This window comes from Drosophila simulans, chromosome 2L (genome assembly GCF_016746395.2).
Source record: "Drosophila simulans strain w501 chromosome 2L, Prin_Dsim_3.1, whole genome shotgun sequence".
NCBI classification, from domain to species: domain Eukaryota; kingdom Metazoa; phylum Arthropoda; class Insecta; order Diptera; family Drosophilidae; genus Drosophila; species Drosophila simulans.
In genome coordinates this window covers 7,752,359-7,766,720 of record NC_052520.2, presented here as the reverse complement: position 1 = coordinate 7,766,720, position 14,362 = coordinate 7,752,359, and the positions used below count along the sequence as shown (strand labels likewise).

At 43.0% G+C, this 14,362-nt stretch overlaps 3 protein-coding genes across 6 annotated transcripts; 2 read left to right on the top strand and 1 right to left on the bottom strand.

The window, feature by feature from the left end:
* The first annotated feature begins 256 nt into the window (after window positions 1–256).
* On the top strand, window positions 257–8,488 carry LOC6731397 (dual specificity protein phosphatase CDC14A). Of its 3 annotated transcripts, none has more exons than XM_039295821.2 (7): window positions 257–825; window positions 3,949–4,051; window positions 4,119–4,384; window positions 4,515–5,185; window positions 5,248–5,958; window positions 6,051–6,383; window positions 7,340–8,488. In XM_039295821.2, exons 2-7 carry the CDS (start codon window positions 3,997–3,999, stop codon window positions 8,421–8,423), a joined length of 3,120 nt encoding a protein of 1,039 aa, XP_039151755.1. In that variant the 5' UTR covers window positions 257–825; window positions 3,949–3,996; the 3' UTR covers window positions 8,424–8,488. The 3 variants fall into 3 exon arrangements, with proteins under 3 accessions (XP_039151755.1, XP_016024014.1, XP_016024015.1); XM_016178717.3 differs by having other exon boundaries at window positions 6,048–6,383; XM_016178718.3 differs by having other exon boundaries at window positions 259–825; window positions 6,048–6,383; window positions 7,870–8,003.
* Window positions 8,489–9,213: 725 nt separating this feature from the next.
* Window positions 9,214–10,700, bottom strand: LOC6731396. The gene is made up of 2 exons (XM_002078513.4): window positions 10,180–10,700; window positions 9,214–10,112 (listed from the first exon to the last, which is right to left on the bottom strand). The coding sequence occupies exons 1-2, from the start codon at window positions 10,322–10,324 to the stop codon at window positions 9,322–9,324; spliced, it is 936 nt and encodes a 311-aa protein (XP_002078549.1). The 5' UTR covers window positions 10,325–10,700; the 3' UTR covers window positions 9,214–9,321.
* A 261-nt stretch (window positions 10,701–10,961) lies between these two features.
* On the top strand, window positions 10,962–14,182 carry LOC6731395 (homocysteine-responsive endoplasmic reticulum-resident ubiquitin-like domain member 2 protein). 2 transcript variants are annotated; one of them, XM_039295853.2, is made up of 4 exons: window positions 10,962–11,520; window positions 12,164–12,624; window positions 13,007–13,342; window positions 13,413–14,182. In XM_039295853.2, exons 1-4 carry the CDS (start codon window positions 11,317–11,319, stop codon window positions 13,807–13,809), a joined length of 1,398 nt encoding a protein of 465 aa, XP_039151787.1. In that variant the 5' UTR covers window positions 10,962–11,316; the 3' UTR covers window positions 13,810–14,182. The 2 variants fall into 2 exon arrangements, with proteins under 2 accessions (XP_039151787.1, XP_039151789.1); XM_039295855.1 differs by lacking the exon at window positions 10,962–11,520 and adding an exon at window positions 11,730–11,786.
* The last annotated feature ends 180 nt before the right edge of the window (window positions 14,183–14,362 follow it).

Sequence of the window (14,362 nt, the reverse complement as noted above, 5' to 3'; positions counted from 1 at the left end):
ATATATTAAATTAATTTAAGGCCATTGAATTACTTTTACACTAATTGTCATAGCTGCTTAAAATAAAAATAGCCGTGCGCTTAAATTCCTTTTTAATGCTTAAAATTCGTTTGTCCTAAGAATTACCAGTTTGATTCTGGTCTAAGAAATGTATACATTTTCAAGTAGAGGTGAATGTAAAAGTAACGGAACGCATTTCAAAAAAAAAAAATATCGAGCACTTAATCGATACTTTCGTGTGTTTCTCAAGCCCTGGTCTAGCAAAATGAACCGAGATGAACAATTAACTCACAACTTTCCGGAATCTCCAACTGCTCGGGTCGCTGGGCTCCCCATTCGCACTCGAAATATCCAAAAATACATAAATCGCCGGGGAAAAAAAACACGATGATAGCTTGGTGTGAAAAATTAGTGCAATTATAATGTTATTTTTTTAACTATCTCAGAAGAGAGCTTTTCTTCGCTGCCTGATTGTGTTTATACGTTTCTCGTTACAATATTTAAATCGAAGACAAGTGCAAAAGCTCGCTTTAAGAATGTTGTTAACCTAAGCAGACAGAGACAACAAATTCGATGTATAATTTTCGTTGACAAAATTTTTCCAAAAAAAAAAAAAAACTACTAAAAATATAAAATCCCACTCGGGAGTAAAGTTTGTCAAAATTGTACAGTGTTATGCGGAGCGTGGTGTGGGTGTTATTAGCTGGTGCTGCTGTTGCTGACTCTCCCCAAATTCGACGTCTTTCCTTCTTCCCGAATATCCATTCGTGAATATCCAAAGCAGCAGTAGTGACAACAACACGGCAGTGTGAATCCACAATTTAGGTGAGTTTTCGTCTTAGTTTTTGGTATCCCCCTCTCCAACCCATTGAATACTTTCTTCAGCCACGTACCAACAAAAACTGTGTAATTGTAACGGCTCCCACTCTCTCTCCCTCTCTCTTCCAGTCCCCTCATACTTTGTTTTTGTAGTGCAGTGTAGTGCCACCGAAAATAGTCCAGAAATTTTTACCAAAAAACTTGATTACGCAGTACACAGTACATCCCAGTATTATTTTTCGATTTCTATGGGTTTCTAGTAGCAAAATGCGTCGGTTGCTTTTATTTATGCTCCACACAGGCACATCCACAAAAATACCAGAGAGGAGTGCTAGAGCGGGACACACAAAAAAGCCGCCAAAGCACAAGTGCAAACGAGCGAGGGAGTGAGTGAGAGGGAGCAGCTTTTGAGAGAGTCAGCGCATGCGCTTGAGGAAAGTGGGTTGGTTAGCAAGGGGTGGGGGAGAGTGAGGGGGTACAGGTGAATGCTGTTGGCGTTGTAATCACCATTTGTATTTGTGTGCGCTCTGTTTTTGTTGTGGTATGCGAGCGCGGCAAAATCTCTTAACACCGCGTTTCCAATTCCAACTAACTAACTTGGCTAAACAGAAACATACTATTGACGTTGCTTTTATTTTTAAACCGCCTTTTGTTGTCATTCTTGGTGACGTCATTCGAAAAAATATAAAAACTCGTTTGTTTGTCCATTGTTTCTAATGACCAACGGGAGCCTAGCCCAGATCGCTAGGTCTCAAATTCCAACTGGAAAAAGGGAAGGTTGCTTTCTATCGCATTTTATGTTTACTTTTTTACGTTCTTATGTACAGCTCTGAAGCAGATAAGCCCGATTATGTGCATATGCTTATATGCACAGATGTATGCTTATACATATGGTTATAGATATGAGTGTGATATGAAATTGTTGTCTTCACGTGGGAGTTGTAGATTCAGTCAACTCCAAAGAGTCACTAATGTGTGGGGAGGGGGGTGAATGTAGCTAATTGCATATTCCCGCTATATTTAGCAATGATCTTCCATTGAGAATAGAAGTGGAGTAGTGTGCGAGAGAAGGAGAAGAAAAGAGAGCGGTGGAGACCGAAAGATATCACACTTCACCGTTAGAATATTATCCATGATCGCCGACAGATGTCGCCACTATAATAGGGTGGAAAACCGGTAAGACGACGAATCCAATTTAGATCAGAAATGTAACGTAGTAATATCAATATTAAGGAGATTACCAACTGGTAGACTGGTAGCAAATAAACAATTAACAAAAGCTTAGCTTCCAACCAAAGTCTTATTAAATTTCTGTGGAAACTCGATTAAGAACCATAATCAAATGAGAATCTCTCCGCATTACGATTACAATAGTTTGTTTAATAGTCAGGCTTTTTTAATCAATTTATTTCAACACAGCCATCACTTCAATTTGCCTAATGTGGTTCTTATAGTCCGCGCGATACACATTTACGATAGCAATTTCGACAAACAAAATTACACCTAGAAAACCGAGAATAAGGTATACCATTCCGGTTCGGTCTTCTTCACCTTCTTTGATGGCCTGACTTGCCCTATATCCTGATATCTTTCAGCTATTTTCGTTTCCGTTTCACAAGGCTCGCCCAATGTCATGCGATATACTCTTACACCTTGCACTATTCACATGTAGCTTTGTCACCCCGATAGGAATCTAAGTTTGGATCTGGCCAAAACTCCTTAGCCGACATGCAAATGTGCCATAAAAAGCGCCCGGCTTCTTGACTTTTAAACTTTAAAATCGGCCAGAGGAAATGCATAAAGCACTGGCAGGGGGATATGGGGGAAATAAAAAGGACTAACTGTAGTCCCAGCTCGAGTCCGAAATTCTGCAAAGGCACGCCAACCGTGGCTTTGTTGTATGTACATGGAAAAGGTTACGAATTTGCATAAAATCGAATATTTACATGTGTTCCCCAAGCATATATGCTTGTAAGTGAGAACTCGTGTGCGTAACACTTTTGATGATGGGTCATACATCGTAAATTCTGTCATGGGGGGTCCCCGACCACTAAAATCCATTATGGGGCAAATAAGGATCGGATTGTGTGGTAACATTTAAATAAATACTCCTAACAACTAGACCAACTAAAACCCTTATCCAGATAGAGCATTACAAAAGTAACATTCAGCGCAGTATTCTCGATGCAAATTATGTCATGTAGACCCTCTTGTTATCCATAAATTTCCAAAGGGACGTGACTTTCTTGGATTTAAGCACAACTCACTGTAAGGGTGTTCCCCATTCGAGTTTCCTGCTCGGCTCAGCCTGTTCCTTCTCCATTGTTTATTGGACTGCGGATGGCGGCCCAACTGATGACTTGATAGAATGAGTGCCTGACTGATGGCTATATGCATATTGATATGGAAGCCATCACCTACATTTGGCTACGGCAAGCTAAGTGGAGCAAATAAGGCTGGGAATTGCGCTTTGGGGGGAAAAGTTGGAAAGAACTGGGTGGCAGACACTCATAAAGTTGGTAAAAGTGACAAACGGAACACATGCTTCCACTCAATAGATACGTTTACGTAGAAAAGACGCTATACACATGTACGGATGGATGGAAGTAGGTATGCATGGATGTACATATGTATGTAGAACACCCTTTGCGGAAAACATCATTTACTGCCATCCAATTATGGCAAGTCAGGTTTTGTGTGCAAGTCGGCGTGGGCGCATTTGTTGCCAACTAATATAAAGAAATAATCATTAGAATGAAACGATATTGCATAGGGGCTTGGACTTTGAAATGCCCTGGATTCCAGACCTTTTATACAATCCAAGCCATAAACTCTACTTAATTTTAGTTATTTATCTCTACATATACCTAATACTATCTAGAAAAAGTCTTCTTCAGAAGTTTGAATAATAATCTAAAGTACTTTCTAAAGTACTATTTGAAATCAATAGGTATTTATGCCCATCACTAACAATAAAAATTAAATTTGTTAATAAGCAATACCATGCGGAAGCCTTAATCCCAATATGTGTGGGCTAGACAGAAGTGATTTAAACGCTTGCCGAGAATTCCGCCGTTGCTCGAAGATATCAAAGCCGTAATAAATGTATTTTCCTCAATGTCTTTGCAGTCGCCAAACAGTCGTCGAAGTCTCCCGTGCACCTGATAGTCGCCCAAGATGTTGGACGATGACAACTCGGATCTGCTGGTCTGTGCATCAGAGATGCAGGAAGGTGAGAGCTCAATGAACTTTAAACAGCGTGACATTGAGTGATGTGGATTATTCTATACTGTTTGCAGACCGATTGTACTTTGTGGCCTTCAAGAAGAACATCAAGCCAAAGAACACGGTCAACACCCACTACTTCAGCGTCGATGAGGAATTCATCTATGAGAACTTCTACAACGACTTTGGTCCCCTCAACATATGCATGCTGTACAGATACTGCATGAAACTGAACACCAAGCTGAATGCCAAGTGCCATGCCAATAAAAAGATAGTTCACTACACCTCCATGAATCCGGCCAAGCGGTTGAACGCGGCCTATTTGATTGGTTCGTATGCAGTAAGTGCTCCTGGTCCCGAATCTTCGATTTCGATGGACATTTGAAAGAGAGCTTTATAATGGCTAACTCTTTCAATCGTTCAAGAACTCGCAAAAGTGAGAATAAGTATATATGATTTATGGTTTCCAGATAATCTACCTAAATAAGACACCGCAAGAGGCATATCGGCCGCTGGTCGCTGGCGAGATTCCTGCCTACACGCGCTTTTGTGATGCCAGCTACGGACCCAGCAACTTTAAAATTTCGTTGCTGGACTGCCTGAATGCTGTGCACAAAGGCCTGCAGGCGGGTTTCTTCAATTTCAACGACTTTGATGCTGAGGAGTATGAGTACTTCGAGCGCGTCGAGAACGGCGACTTCAACTGGATTGTGCCCCAGAAGTTTATAGCGTTTTGCGGGCCGCATCAGAAGAGCAAGACGCTGCCGAATGGATATCCGTGCCATGCACCTGAGCGCTACTTCAGCTATTTTCGGGATAATAATGTGACAACAGTGATTCGGCTGAATGCCAAAGTCTACCACGCATCGTCCTTTGAGAACGCTGGTTTCGATCACAAGGATCTGTTCTTCATCGATGGCAGCACGCCCAGCGATGCCATCATGAAGAAGTTCCTCTCCATTTGCGAGACGACAAAGGGAGCCATTGCAGTTCACTGCAAAGCGGGCTTGGGACGAACGGGCAGCCTGATAGGGGCATATATCATGAAGCATTACGGATTCACTGCTCTGGAGGCCATAGCCTGGCTGAGGCTCTGCCGGCCGGGATCGGTGATTGGACATCAGCAGCAGTGGATGGAAGAGTATGTATTTCTAAGTACCCCCTTTTTACCCAAAGTATCACAAATGTTTTCCAAACTTTTAGCAAACAAAGCTGGCTGTGGTCGGAGGGCGAACGAATGCGCCGGCGCACTTCGCTTCCCATCCTCCAGCATACGTACGGCATCAACAGCCTGGAGCTGAAGAAGAAACTGGCCTCGGCTGCCGCCGATTCCTTAGAGCACGTCGATCTGCTTCTAACTCGAGTGAAGGGCATTTCTCAGCGGGTGGATACGATGCACCTGAATGACTTAGATGCTGCTTGTGCCGATCAAACTGATGAGGAACTTTCGGAGCAGCTGCGATTGGAGCGGGACGAGAGAGCGCTGTATCAATCCGTTGAGGATCCCAATTGCAATAATAGCGATGACAACGATACGGACACGATCAGTGCACCAGCGGATCCGCCGCCCACCTCCAGCTATACAATATCCACGCGGCGTAGGAAATCTCCATCAGGCGCGAACAAGCCGACAGTAATAGCCACATCCCTGAGGCGCCTGGTTAATCCCAATGCCAATCGCAGTACGGCATCTGGAGTTTATCCAACTCCTGAGTTGGCCAGCTGCACGGAGAAGAAGTTGCGCAAGCCAAGTGCAAATGTCTTCGAGGCAGCCCGACACACGATTGCATCCACCGTCAGGATGACGCAAACGGCGCTCGAGAAGAAGCAGGCCCAGACGCAGGGCGACAAGCTGAATCAGATCAAGGCGCTGCGAAGGCATCACTCGCGATCCGTTAATGTGAGCAGCAATAGGTAGGTCGAAATTCAAGTGCATCTGAATGCATTTATTTTTGTTACAAAGTTTCTTCTGCTAAATTACGATTGTATATTTGTTGTATCAGCAGCGAACAGGAATCGAACCTGAGGCATACGAGGGCTCGATCCCAGCCGTTCCGGAACAATAACAATGGAGTAGTGGCTGGAAACACGGCGATGGCTGCCTTGAAGCCCACATCCTCCGGCACAGGGACAGCCGCTATTTTGGCCAGCAATCTGAACAACAATAATGACTGCGGTATTGGGACGAGCGGCAGCAGCAATAATAACCACAACAACAACAACAACAGTAATCTAAGCAACTCCCTGAATAACTATAACAACAACAACAATACCACTAACAATATTTTGGCCAGTTCGGGGAGCAGTCGCACCCGCAGCCTGGCGCTCTATAGCAAAAGGTAAGTAACGAATAATGCCCCCGAATCCCAAAAATGACCATTGAACTCGAAAACTCCACGACGAAGTATTATAGTTATGTTCGACTTGCATTGGATTTGATTTCGTTACGTGTGCGGCTCTGTTTTTTTTTTCGCAATTTATACTTGATTTATACTTTCGTTGCCCCCGAAATCCACTTTCTTATCCCGTACACCAATCCTTTATCGATTGTAAATATAATTAGTTATAAGGTATACAGACCGTCGAATTTTTTCACATCCTAACAATATTTTTGAAAACGCAAAAAATACTCAGTTCAACGATTTTGTCATTAAATTCAATTGGTGGTAAACCATGATTCATATGTGTTTAAAAAGTTCGACTTTGTATTTGAAATATTCTTAATACTACCCCTCTAACGCAATATGCGCAAAATTAATTAACGACACTAACCCAAGTTCGATAATTGTTTGTCTTATCTTAGCTGCTAATTTTAGTTTATTTAGTTTATTATGTTATGTACTGGCATTTTTGTTTTTGTGCATGCTGAAATTGCGAAAAATAATTAATAATAAACCACAAATTTTCGAAATTCTGCTACAAGCTTGCGAAATTGTTTTGTCTTTGTTTGGCCTTGTTTTTGTTGCTTTTATTTGTTGTATTTTAGTGAAATTTACGAGTGTATGTATTATGTATAATTAAGATAGATCCTTGCAGAGATCATCATCATCATTTATTAGGTTTTTTGTATAAACAATATAAACAATGATAAACAATAATATTTCGATTGACTCTGCAAGGATGTGGAAATCTTCGGACACCGGAGCTCTGCCATGATTTTTGTAGTAAGACTGTTTTGGGAACCACACTGAACCCGTAACCCCGTACACCATCTCTCCCTCTCTCTCTTTCTCTTCTCTCCTCTCGTCCTTTTTCGCCCCCAATTTTCTTCGCTTCTTGCTCCCTGCTCCTTTAGAATGGAGCTGAAGCATCTGCGAAAGGCGGAACAGCAGCAGCAACAGCAGGTACAGCAGGAGCAACCGTTGCTGCCGGTGGAGAAGCAACTGCTCCGCCAATATGCCACCATTAACGAGAGCAAGATACCCGTGGTGTCCGTTGGCGGTGGTGGTGCCGGCAGCTCGGCCACCATTCCGCCCACACGGGGCAGTGCTGCGCGTACTTCCCATCACCACATGACGCTACGGGGGAGATCTCGGATCCGATATCAGCGTCCCAATGCCGGAGAGACGGCTCCGGCTGCTGCCCAAAGCCAACCGTGCACGGTGGCCACGGCTCGGTATTACCGTGACGTATCGGCTATACCCACAATCGGTGTTTTGGGTGGTGGTCCTGGTGGGTCGTCCACTTCAGCCTCCTTTAACATAGCCACACGCTCCGCATCCGCCACGCTCGATCTCAACTCCAATCCGCTGCCGAAAACAACCAAATTAACCAGCCTCAACAATAATCCAACTACCACTCCTCCTCCCTCCTCCAATCCTGCAGACACAAGCCGGCTTAGTGGGCGCGGCAGTGCCGAATTGCAGGCGATCATCGAGCACGGCCTGGTGGCTGGCTCCGCCAAGCGAAACAAGCGATCGCTGAGCTCTACACGACTGGACAAGGACAAGAGCGACGAGTACAACACTAAGCTGTTGAGGAAGACGGCGGCGGCAGCTGCTGCAGCGGCCACAGCAGCATCAGCTGTAGCCAACAGCACTTCCATCAACGCCACCCACGCCACAAACGCCTCCACCGCCAGCAGCATGAACAACAATTGCAAGTACAACAGCTGCAGCAGCAGCAACAGCGGCAGCTTCAAGCTTTCCCGTCGCCTTTTCGGTGAGTCCGGCTCCTCAGCTTCGACGTCCGCCTCAAATTCGGGAATTCCCACGCCCACGGCGCCGCCCTCCTCCAGCCAGTGGCACCAGCACCTGGCACGCGGCGTGAGTCGTGCGTCCAGCGAAAAGGATCGAGATCGGGAGCGACAGCAACAACAACAACAGTCTCTGGACCATCAACAATCCAATCTCAAGCTGCGCAAGAAGATTAGCTATTGAACATCTATCATTGTTTCCTTTATTATATTATTATTTTGACTAGTAAATTGAACGTTTCCCGATGAGATGATGAGATTTTAGATATTCCAATGCAATCAAATTTGGTGATTGATTAGGAAATTATTTGCAATAACAATCTCATTTATGCACATACATTTTTTTAGGAAAAATTTTCAAATTGTTATGGATTTGTTATTTAACATATTGTACTAAAATAAGATAACCCATTAAAAGGCAATTGTTTGAATTTTTTGAGTAAAAGCAATTGTTTGAATTTTTCTAGTTGAATATTGCATACTTTGGACATTGAAATTGTTAATATATTGTTGAAAGTTTTTAAGAGGAACGCTTAGTTTTCATTTTTGCATTGTGTTGTAAAAATATATATGTAAAAATATATATAAAAATATTTATTTTAGACTATAAAAGTTGTACTTGTAAAAAAATGCAGCATTTTTGCCAGCTAGCCTTACAGTCAAATTATTTAAAATATTAGTTTCAAATAAATCTTTGATTACTAGCTTTCCTTTTAAAAGCAAATGTACAATATTTTTAATTTCACTGTGCAATACATATGTATGTAATTTTACAATCAGTTGTTACAAACAATAAGTTAAGACCGAATAAATACTTTAAATTTTAATAGGATTTACATTGGTATAGGCATCGGAAAGTATGTGTTAAGCTTTTGTTGTTTTACCCAATTTCCTTAGTTATTTGCTTGGATTTTTTAGACCTATCAATCGTGTACAAAGTTAACATAGATGTTTACTAAAAGACCTTGAAGAAATAATTTTGTATTAACCGTAAGATTTAATGAAATATGTGCATTCTAGAGTGTAAATAAAACGAGTTTACCTAGTTTTAAGCCAGAATAGTTGAATAAATGTTATACACATTAAACCAACATGGTGCGAAAATACTCTATTATATGGTCGTATATATTAGTCTCATTCTCTATAAGGACCACATCGAAATCACAATTAAGCTCGACGCTAAGCAAGGGAACCATCGATGTAGATGCCACTTCACTGATTTTGGGTGTTATCTTTAAAGCGTTCAGTACGGTCATAGCCTTATCCTTGGAGCTCTCGTATTCATCTGAATGGATGGCCTCAAGAGCCACCTTTTTCAGGGCAGGATAGAAGCTCTTGAAGTAGTTGTGTCGGTCGCAGAGGCGCATTCCTGTATGGTCTACGTTCCCTTCTTCCTTCAACTCCCAGTAGCTGTTGAATTTCTTTCTGCGCGATGCCTCCAGTTCCTCCATAGTTTCTTCTATATCAGCACCTTTGAATTTCTTTGTGCTCGCTACTTGCCCTTGATCCGGACGCAAATTGTGCGAATTGCTGGAGATTAAGGCCAGCATTTCAATGGCCGCTCGCTGACGGGCATCCTTCTTTTTGTCCGACTTTCCGTAGCGAACAATGGAGGCCACGGAGCAACAGGCCACGAATTCCGGGGCGCTCGGGGTGCCGCTTTGCTGCACTACCTCAATGCGGGGCAGTGGCATGTCGTGGCGGACGCAGTAGTCTCGCAGCTCCTTCAGCATGTCCCGGTTTAGGTTGGTCATTTCCTCACCCAGATCACCCAACGACAAATCCTGCGTCATGCTCTGCATGCCGGGCAGCATTTGTATTTTACGCATGATATTGGCGGCAGCCAGGTGCTTGGCATCGCGCTTCGAACGCCCTATAATTGGATTAACATGTGGCGGTTAAGATACGAATATAAATAGTGGCTGGGATTTTTAATTTACCATTTCCAAGGGCCTCTAATTCCAATAGTTCTACTTTACAAACGAAACCTCCGTCTTCGCCTTTAATAAAATTGTATGTTGGTGGAGTATTGTTTGTCTTTGCACAAAACTCATGTAGAGCAGATACGGCTGACTTGTTATCCATGAGTTTGGCACGTCAAGGCGCGGCAGACAGAATATAACAATATATTAAATTTATTAAATATCCAATCCACTGCAATATTATTAGAGATGGCACGTGAATCACGAAGCCGTGCGAGGCCCACAAAACGGCAACGATTAAATCGGAAATCTTGACGAAGAAGCCTGTGCATGAATTATTTTAAGCCGCTTTGGCAAAAGTATTGGCAAGAAATAATATGGAGTTCGTAATTCGAATACGAAAACAGCGCCAACACTTCATAACTTTTTTTACTAAGGAACATATGCATTTTATATACTATTCGGTTTTCTCATTCAAAGTTCAGCGTCCCAAGTATTATACATAAGCGACACGTCACGATGACGCGAGTTGGCATCCCCGTAAGTCAAGGCAACCCTGTTGCTGAGTATATGGCATTAACAAGTGTTGCTGCCAGTGATGAGCAAAATCCACTACTGCAAATCACTAGACAACGTATTTTTTTCGAAGGAATAAATTCTAAAAACGCTAAAACCAAGTGTTTGACAACGTCTTTACTATTTTTTAATTGTGTACTTAAATTGCCACATCCCACACACTTTGAAAAATTAATTCTTAGCTATTCGTGCAACCTGCGACATAAAAATATCTGCTACTCGCGGCAGCCCTGTGACCGACGCTCATCACTGTTCACAGGTCAGAACCAAATGAAGAGTAGTTTTTTGATCAACTGCAGAACGTTTACTGCGTTTCATAATCAATAACTCTGTGCTGCGAGCAAAACACCACAGAACGAACAGCTGTGGAAAACCAAACAATAACATAATACCAAATTAAATGTCAAATTCGGAATAAACTATTTCTCGAAAATCGCAGAGAGCAGAGCGAAGTAGGAAGTGAGAAACAGTGGCTGCGTAAAAAGTGTCCCCGCTAGCGCAGCAAAAACCCATCACCGATCTTCGTATCACGGTCATTAATTAGCAATAGAAAGTTCTCCGACTCGCGGGGTCAGCCAGATGGAGGAGAACGCCGCCCCACCCGCAGCCGCAACAGCCGCGGGCTGCGATGCCGCCACCCGTCAAAAGAATCCGGAAACCAGTGTCCGGCTGCTCATCAAGTCGTCCAACCAGCAGTATGAGGATCTCAATGTGGACTCCGACCTCTGCTGGACGGTCCAGCGGCTGAAGAAGCACCTATCTCTTATCTATCCTGGCAAACCGGTGGGTTATCGAGTTGGTTCCCCCCCTTGCTATCGTATAGGTAGAGACTTGGCCAGGAGTCCCCTTATCTTATCGATAAGTTTGTTATTGTTTATCATCTTCGTTTAGGAATCATAGATGTGTCGGTTCCCAAAGCTATTTGCGTCTTAGTCGCAAGTACACGTCAGTAGATTGCCCCTCTAAATTATAGTCGCCGTCATGCACTTGCGTCATGCACTTGGTCTATGCCAAATCGATGGGTCGGAACTGGGATTAATTTGGTTACGGTTAGAAAGTGATAAGATTTTTGGACATATTCACGCTCCACTCATGTGCCAAGTTTTTTATGTACATCCCAAATATCGCTGATATATACTAACGATTCAGATCATTGTAGGCAGATTAATTTCCAGAGCAAATCAAGTAGAATTTATAAAAATTTAGTTAGTTTCAAGTATCATTTCCATAGAGTCAACTGACATGTACATGTATGTTATCTCCTGGAGTGTGCAAATAAATAGATTTAGGCACTGTTTGATAGTATACATTTCGAGCAGTGGTAAAAGCAACAATGAGTTATCTCTAGGTTCCCTCTGAATGCCTATAATGTAAAGATTTTTATGTTTTGAGCACTATAACTATTTCTTTCCATTTATTTCCATAGTTGATACAGGACCAGAAGCTTATTTACTCGGGCAAGCTATTAGATGACTCCCAAAAGATATCGGAGGTGATACGCAGCTACAAGGATGTCTACCAACAGCACCACATATTTCACTTGGTGTGTGCCAGCAAGCAAGTGACAACGCCGGCTGCCAAAGCGCCCACTGTGCCGCAGAAGGATGCGGTTCCAGCTGGGCCCGAGGTCAGTGGGAATGCAAATGAGCTGCGACAACGTCATGCTCCACATCAGCAGCAGGCACAGCAGGGCAACGCTGCATCTCACGTGGCGGGTAACATCGGTTTGGCCAATCCCTGGACGCACTTCTGGCAGCAGAGCCAGGGAGCAGCAGCTGCTGCCAATGCCAGTGCCAGTCCCCATGCTTTGTTCCAGCAGCAGGCACTCATCTATAACGCCTGGATGCAGCAGGCTTACGCGCAGTACATGCAGCAGTTGACTCTACGGTAAGTGAGCAGAACCAGAAGGCTAAAGGAACACACTTGATCCAACAATTCACTGATATCAGAAGCGAGAAACACTTGTATTTAGTCACTCTTAATATGTACTTTATTATTCAAGTGCGATCAAAATGCTGTTTTACTATTCTAAAAGTTATTTTTTGATTATTTATAATCTATTTTATTTTGGTTATCAGAAATCCGAAAATTATAGTATATTTGTGTGGCCCACGATTACAGTCAAATAATATAATTTTGGGGCGCTCCCGAATAATTTATTGTGCGCAATTAAGTTTTGCAACTTAATGTGTTCGTGTAAACCAACCATTCTTTTCTATAATATATAATGCTACGATTCTTACACAACAATCTTATATTATACCCACAGTTCTACGTTGCAAGGTTCGAACGAATCTGGCTTGGCGCCACCGACTCAACCCCTGTTGCCCTCAGTCCCACTGATTGCTGGGCGAAACTTCGGGGAGGTACAACAAGTGGCAGGAGCAGCTGCTGCCCCAGCGGCACAAGTACCTGCTGATCCTCAGATTAATGGGGCGCCGCAAAACAGAAATTTTCCCAACATTCAGGAGGAACCAGAAATGCGCGACTGGCTGGATAGTTTCTTTAGCTTTACGCGATTGGCCATTTTTGTGACTGTCCTGTACTTTAACTCCTCAGCGCTGCGTTGCTTACTGGTTGTGCTCATCGCCGGTGCGATTTATCTGTAAGTACATTTCCTTTTTGATTTGAATTGAAAAGACTACAAATATATTGAAATTATTATTCTTTTTTAGATATCACATTGGTGTCCTTCGACGTCGCCGCGAGCGGAACAATAACAACATAAATCGTAACAATAATGCTGGCGATGCGGCCGCCTTTGCTGCAGTGCAGCAAATTCAGCGCATGATGGATGCGGCCGTGGAGCGGGAGAACAACGATCCCCAGGCGGCCAATGCGCCTGGTGCAGTGCCAGCGGCTGGACCTGTTGCTGCTGGTGATCAAGATGTAATCGATGCACCTCCGGCTGGGGCTCCCGTTGCTCCAGCATCCGCTGCTAATCCAGATCCGACTGACGTTTCCGCGGAAGCTGTGGAACCACCAAATGCCAATAATTCTGTGATTTCCGTTGTGCGCACCTTTGTCATCACCTTCTTCACCTCGCTGCTGCCCGAGGCGCCTGCGCTCTAGAGGATCGAACTGTACGTTATACAGAGGGACGACCATCCACAAACCAGCTTTACAGCTTTACGGCTTTCCTCTTTTTAAACTCCCATAATCAAACTGTTATTCCGTTTTCCTTTTAGTTTTGTGCATACCTGAGAATGTAGCAACTTTGTTTTACTAGCTGTAATAATCATGTATATTTATTTCCGAGTGTTAGCCGAGTTACAACATGGTGACTGCTGCCTCAATAGCTCGTAGAATTTTAGATATCTAAGAACGTACTCTGTTTTTGATGTGAATAGTAGAATGATTATAATCTGCACTGGATTCTGTGCCAGAGACGAACCTATGAAACCAAGATGCAATAAAAATAAAACGTATGCTTTAACACCAAAAACCGAAACCAAAAGGTGGTGTTTACAAGGTGCAATTTGATCTATAAAAATTAAATCTACGTTTTAAATGAAGAACACTGTATTTAAATGTTTTCACCATCATTGGCATTGTTTTTAAAATCTTAAATGATCTTTAATTGAATTTAATTTGATTATTTAATGATAACATATAGACCTTATGC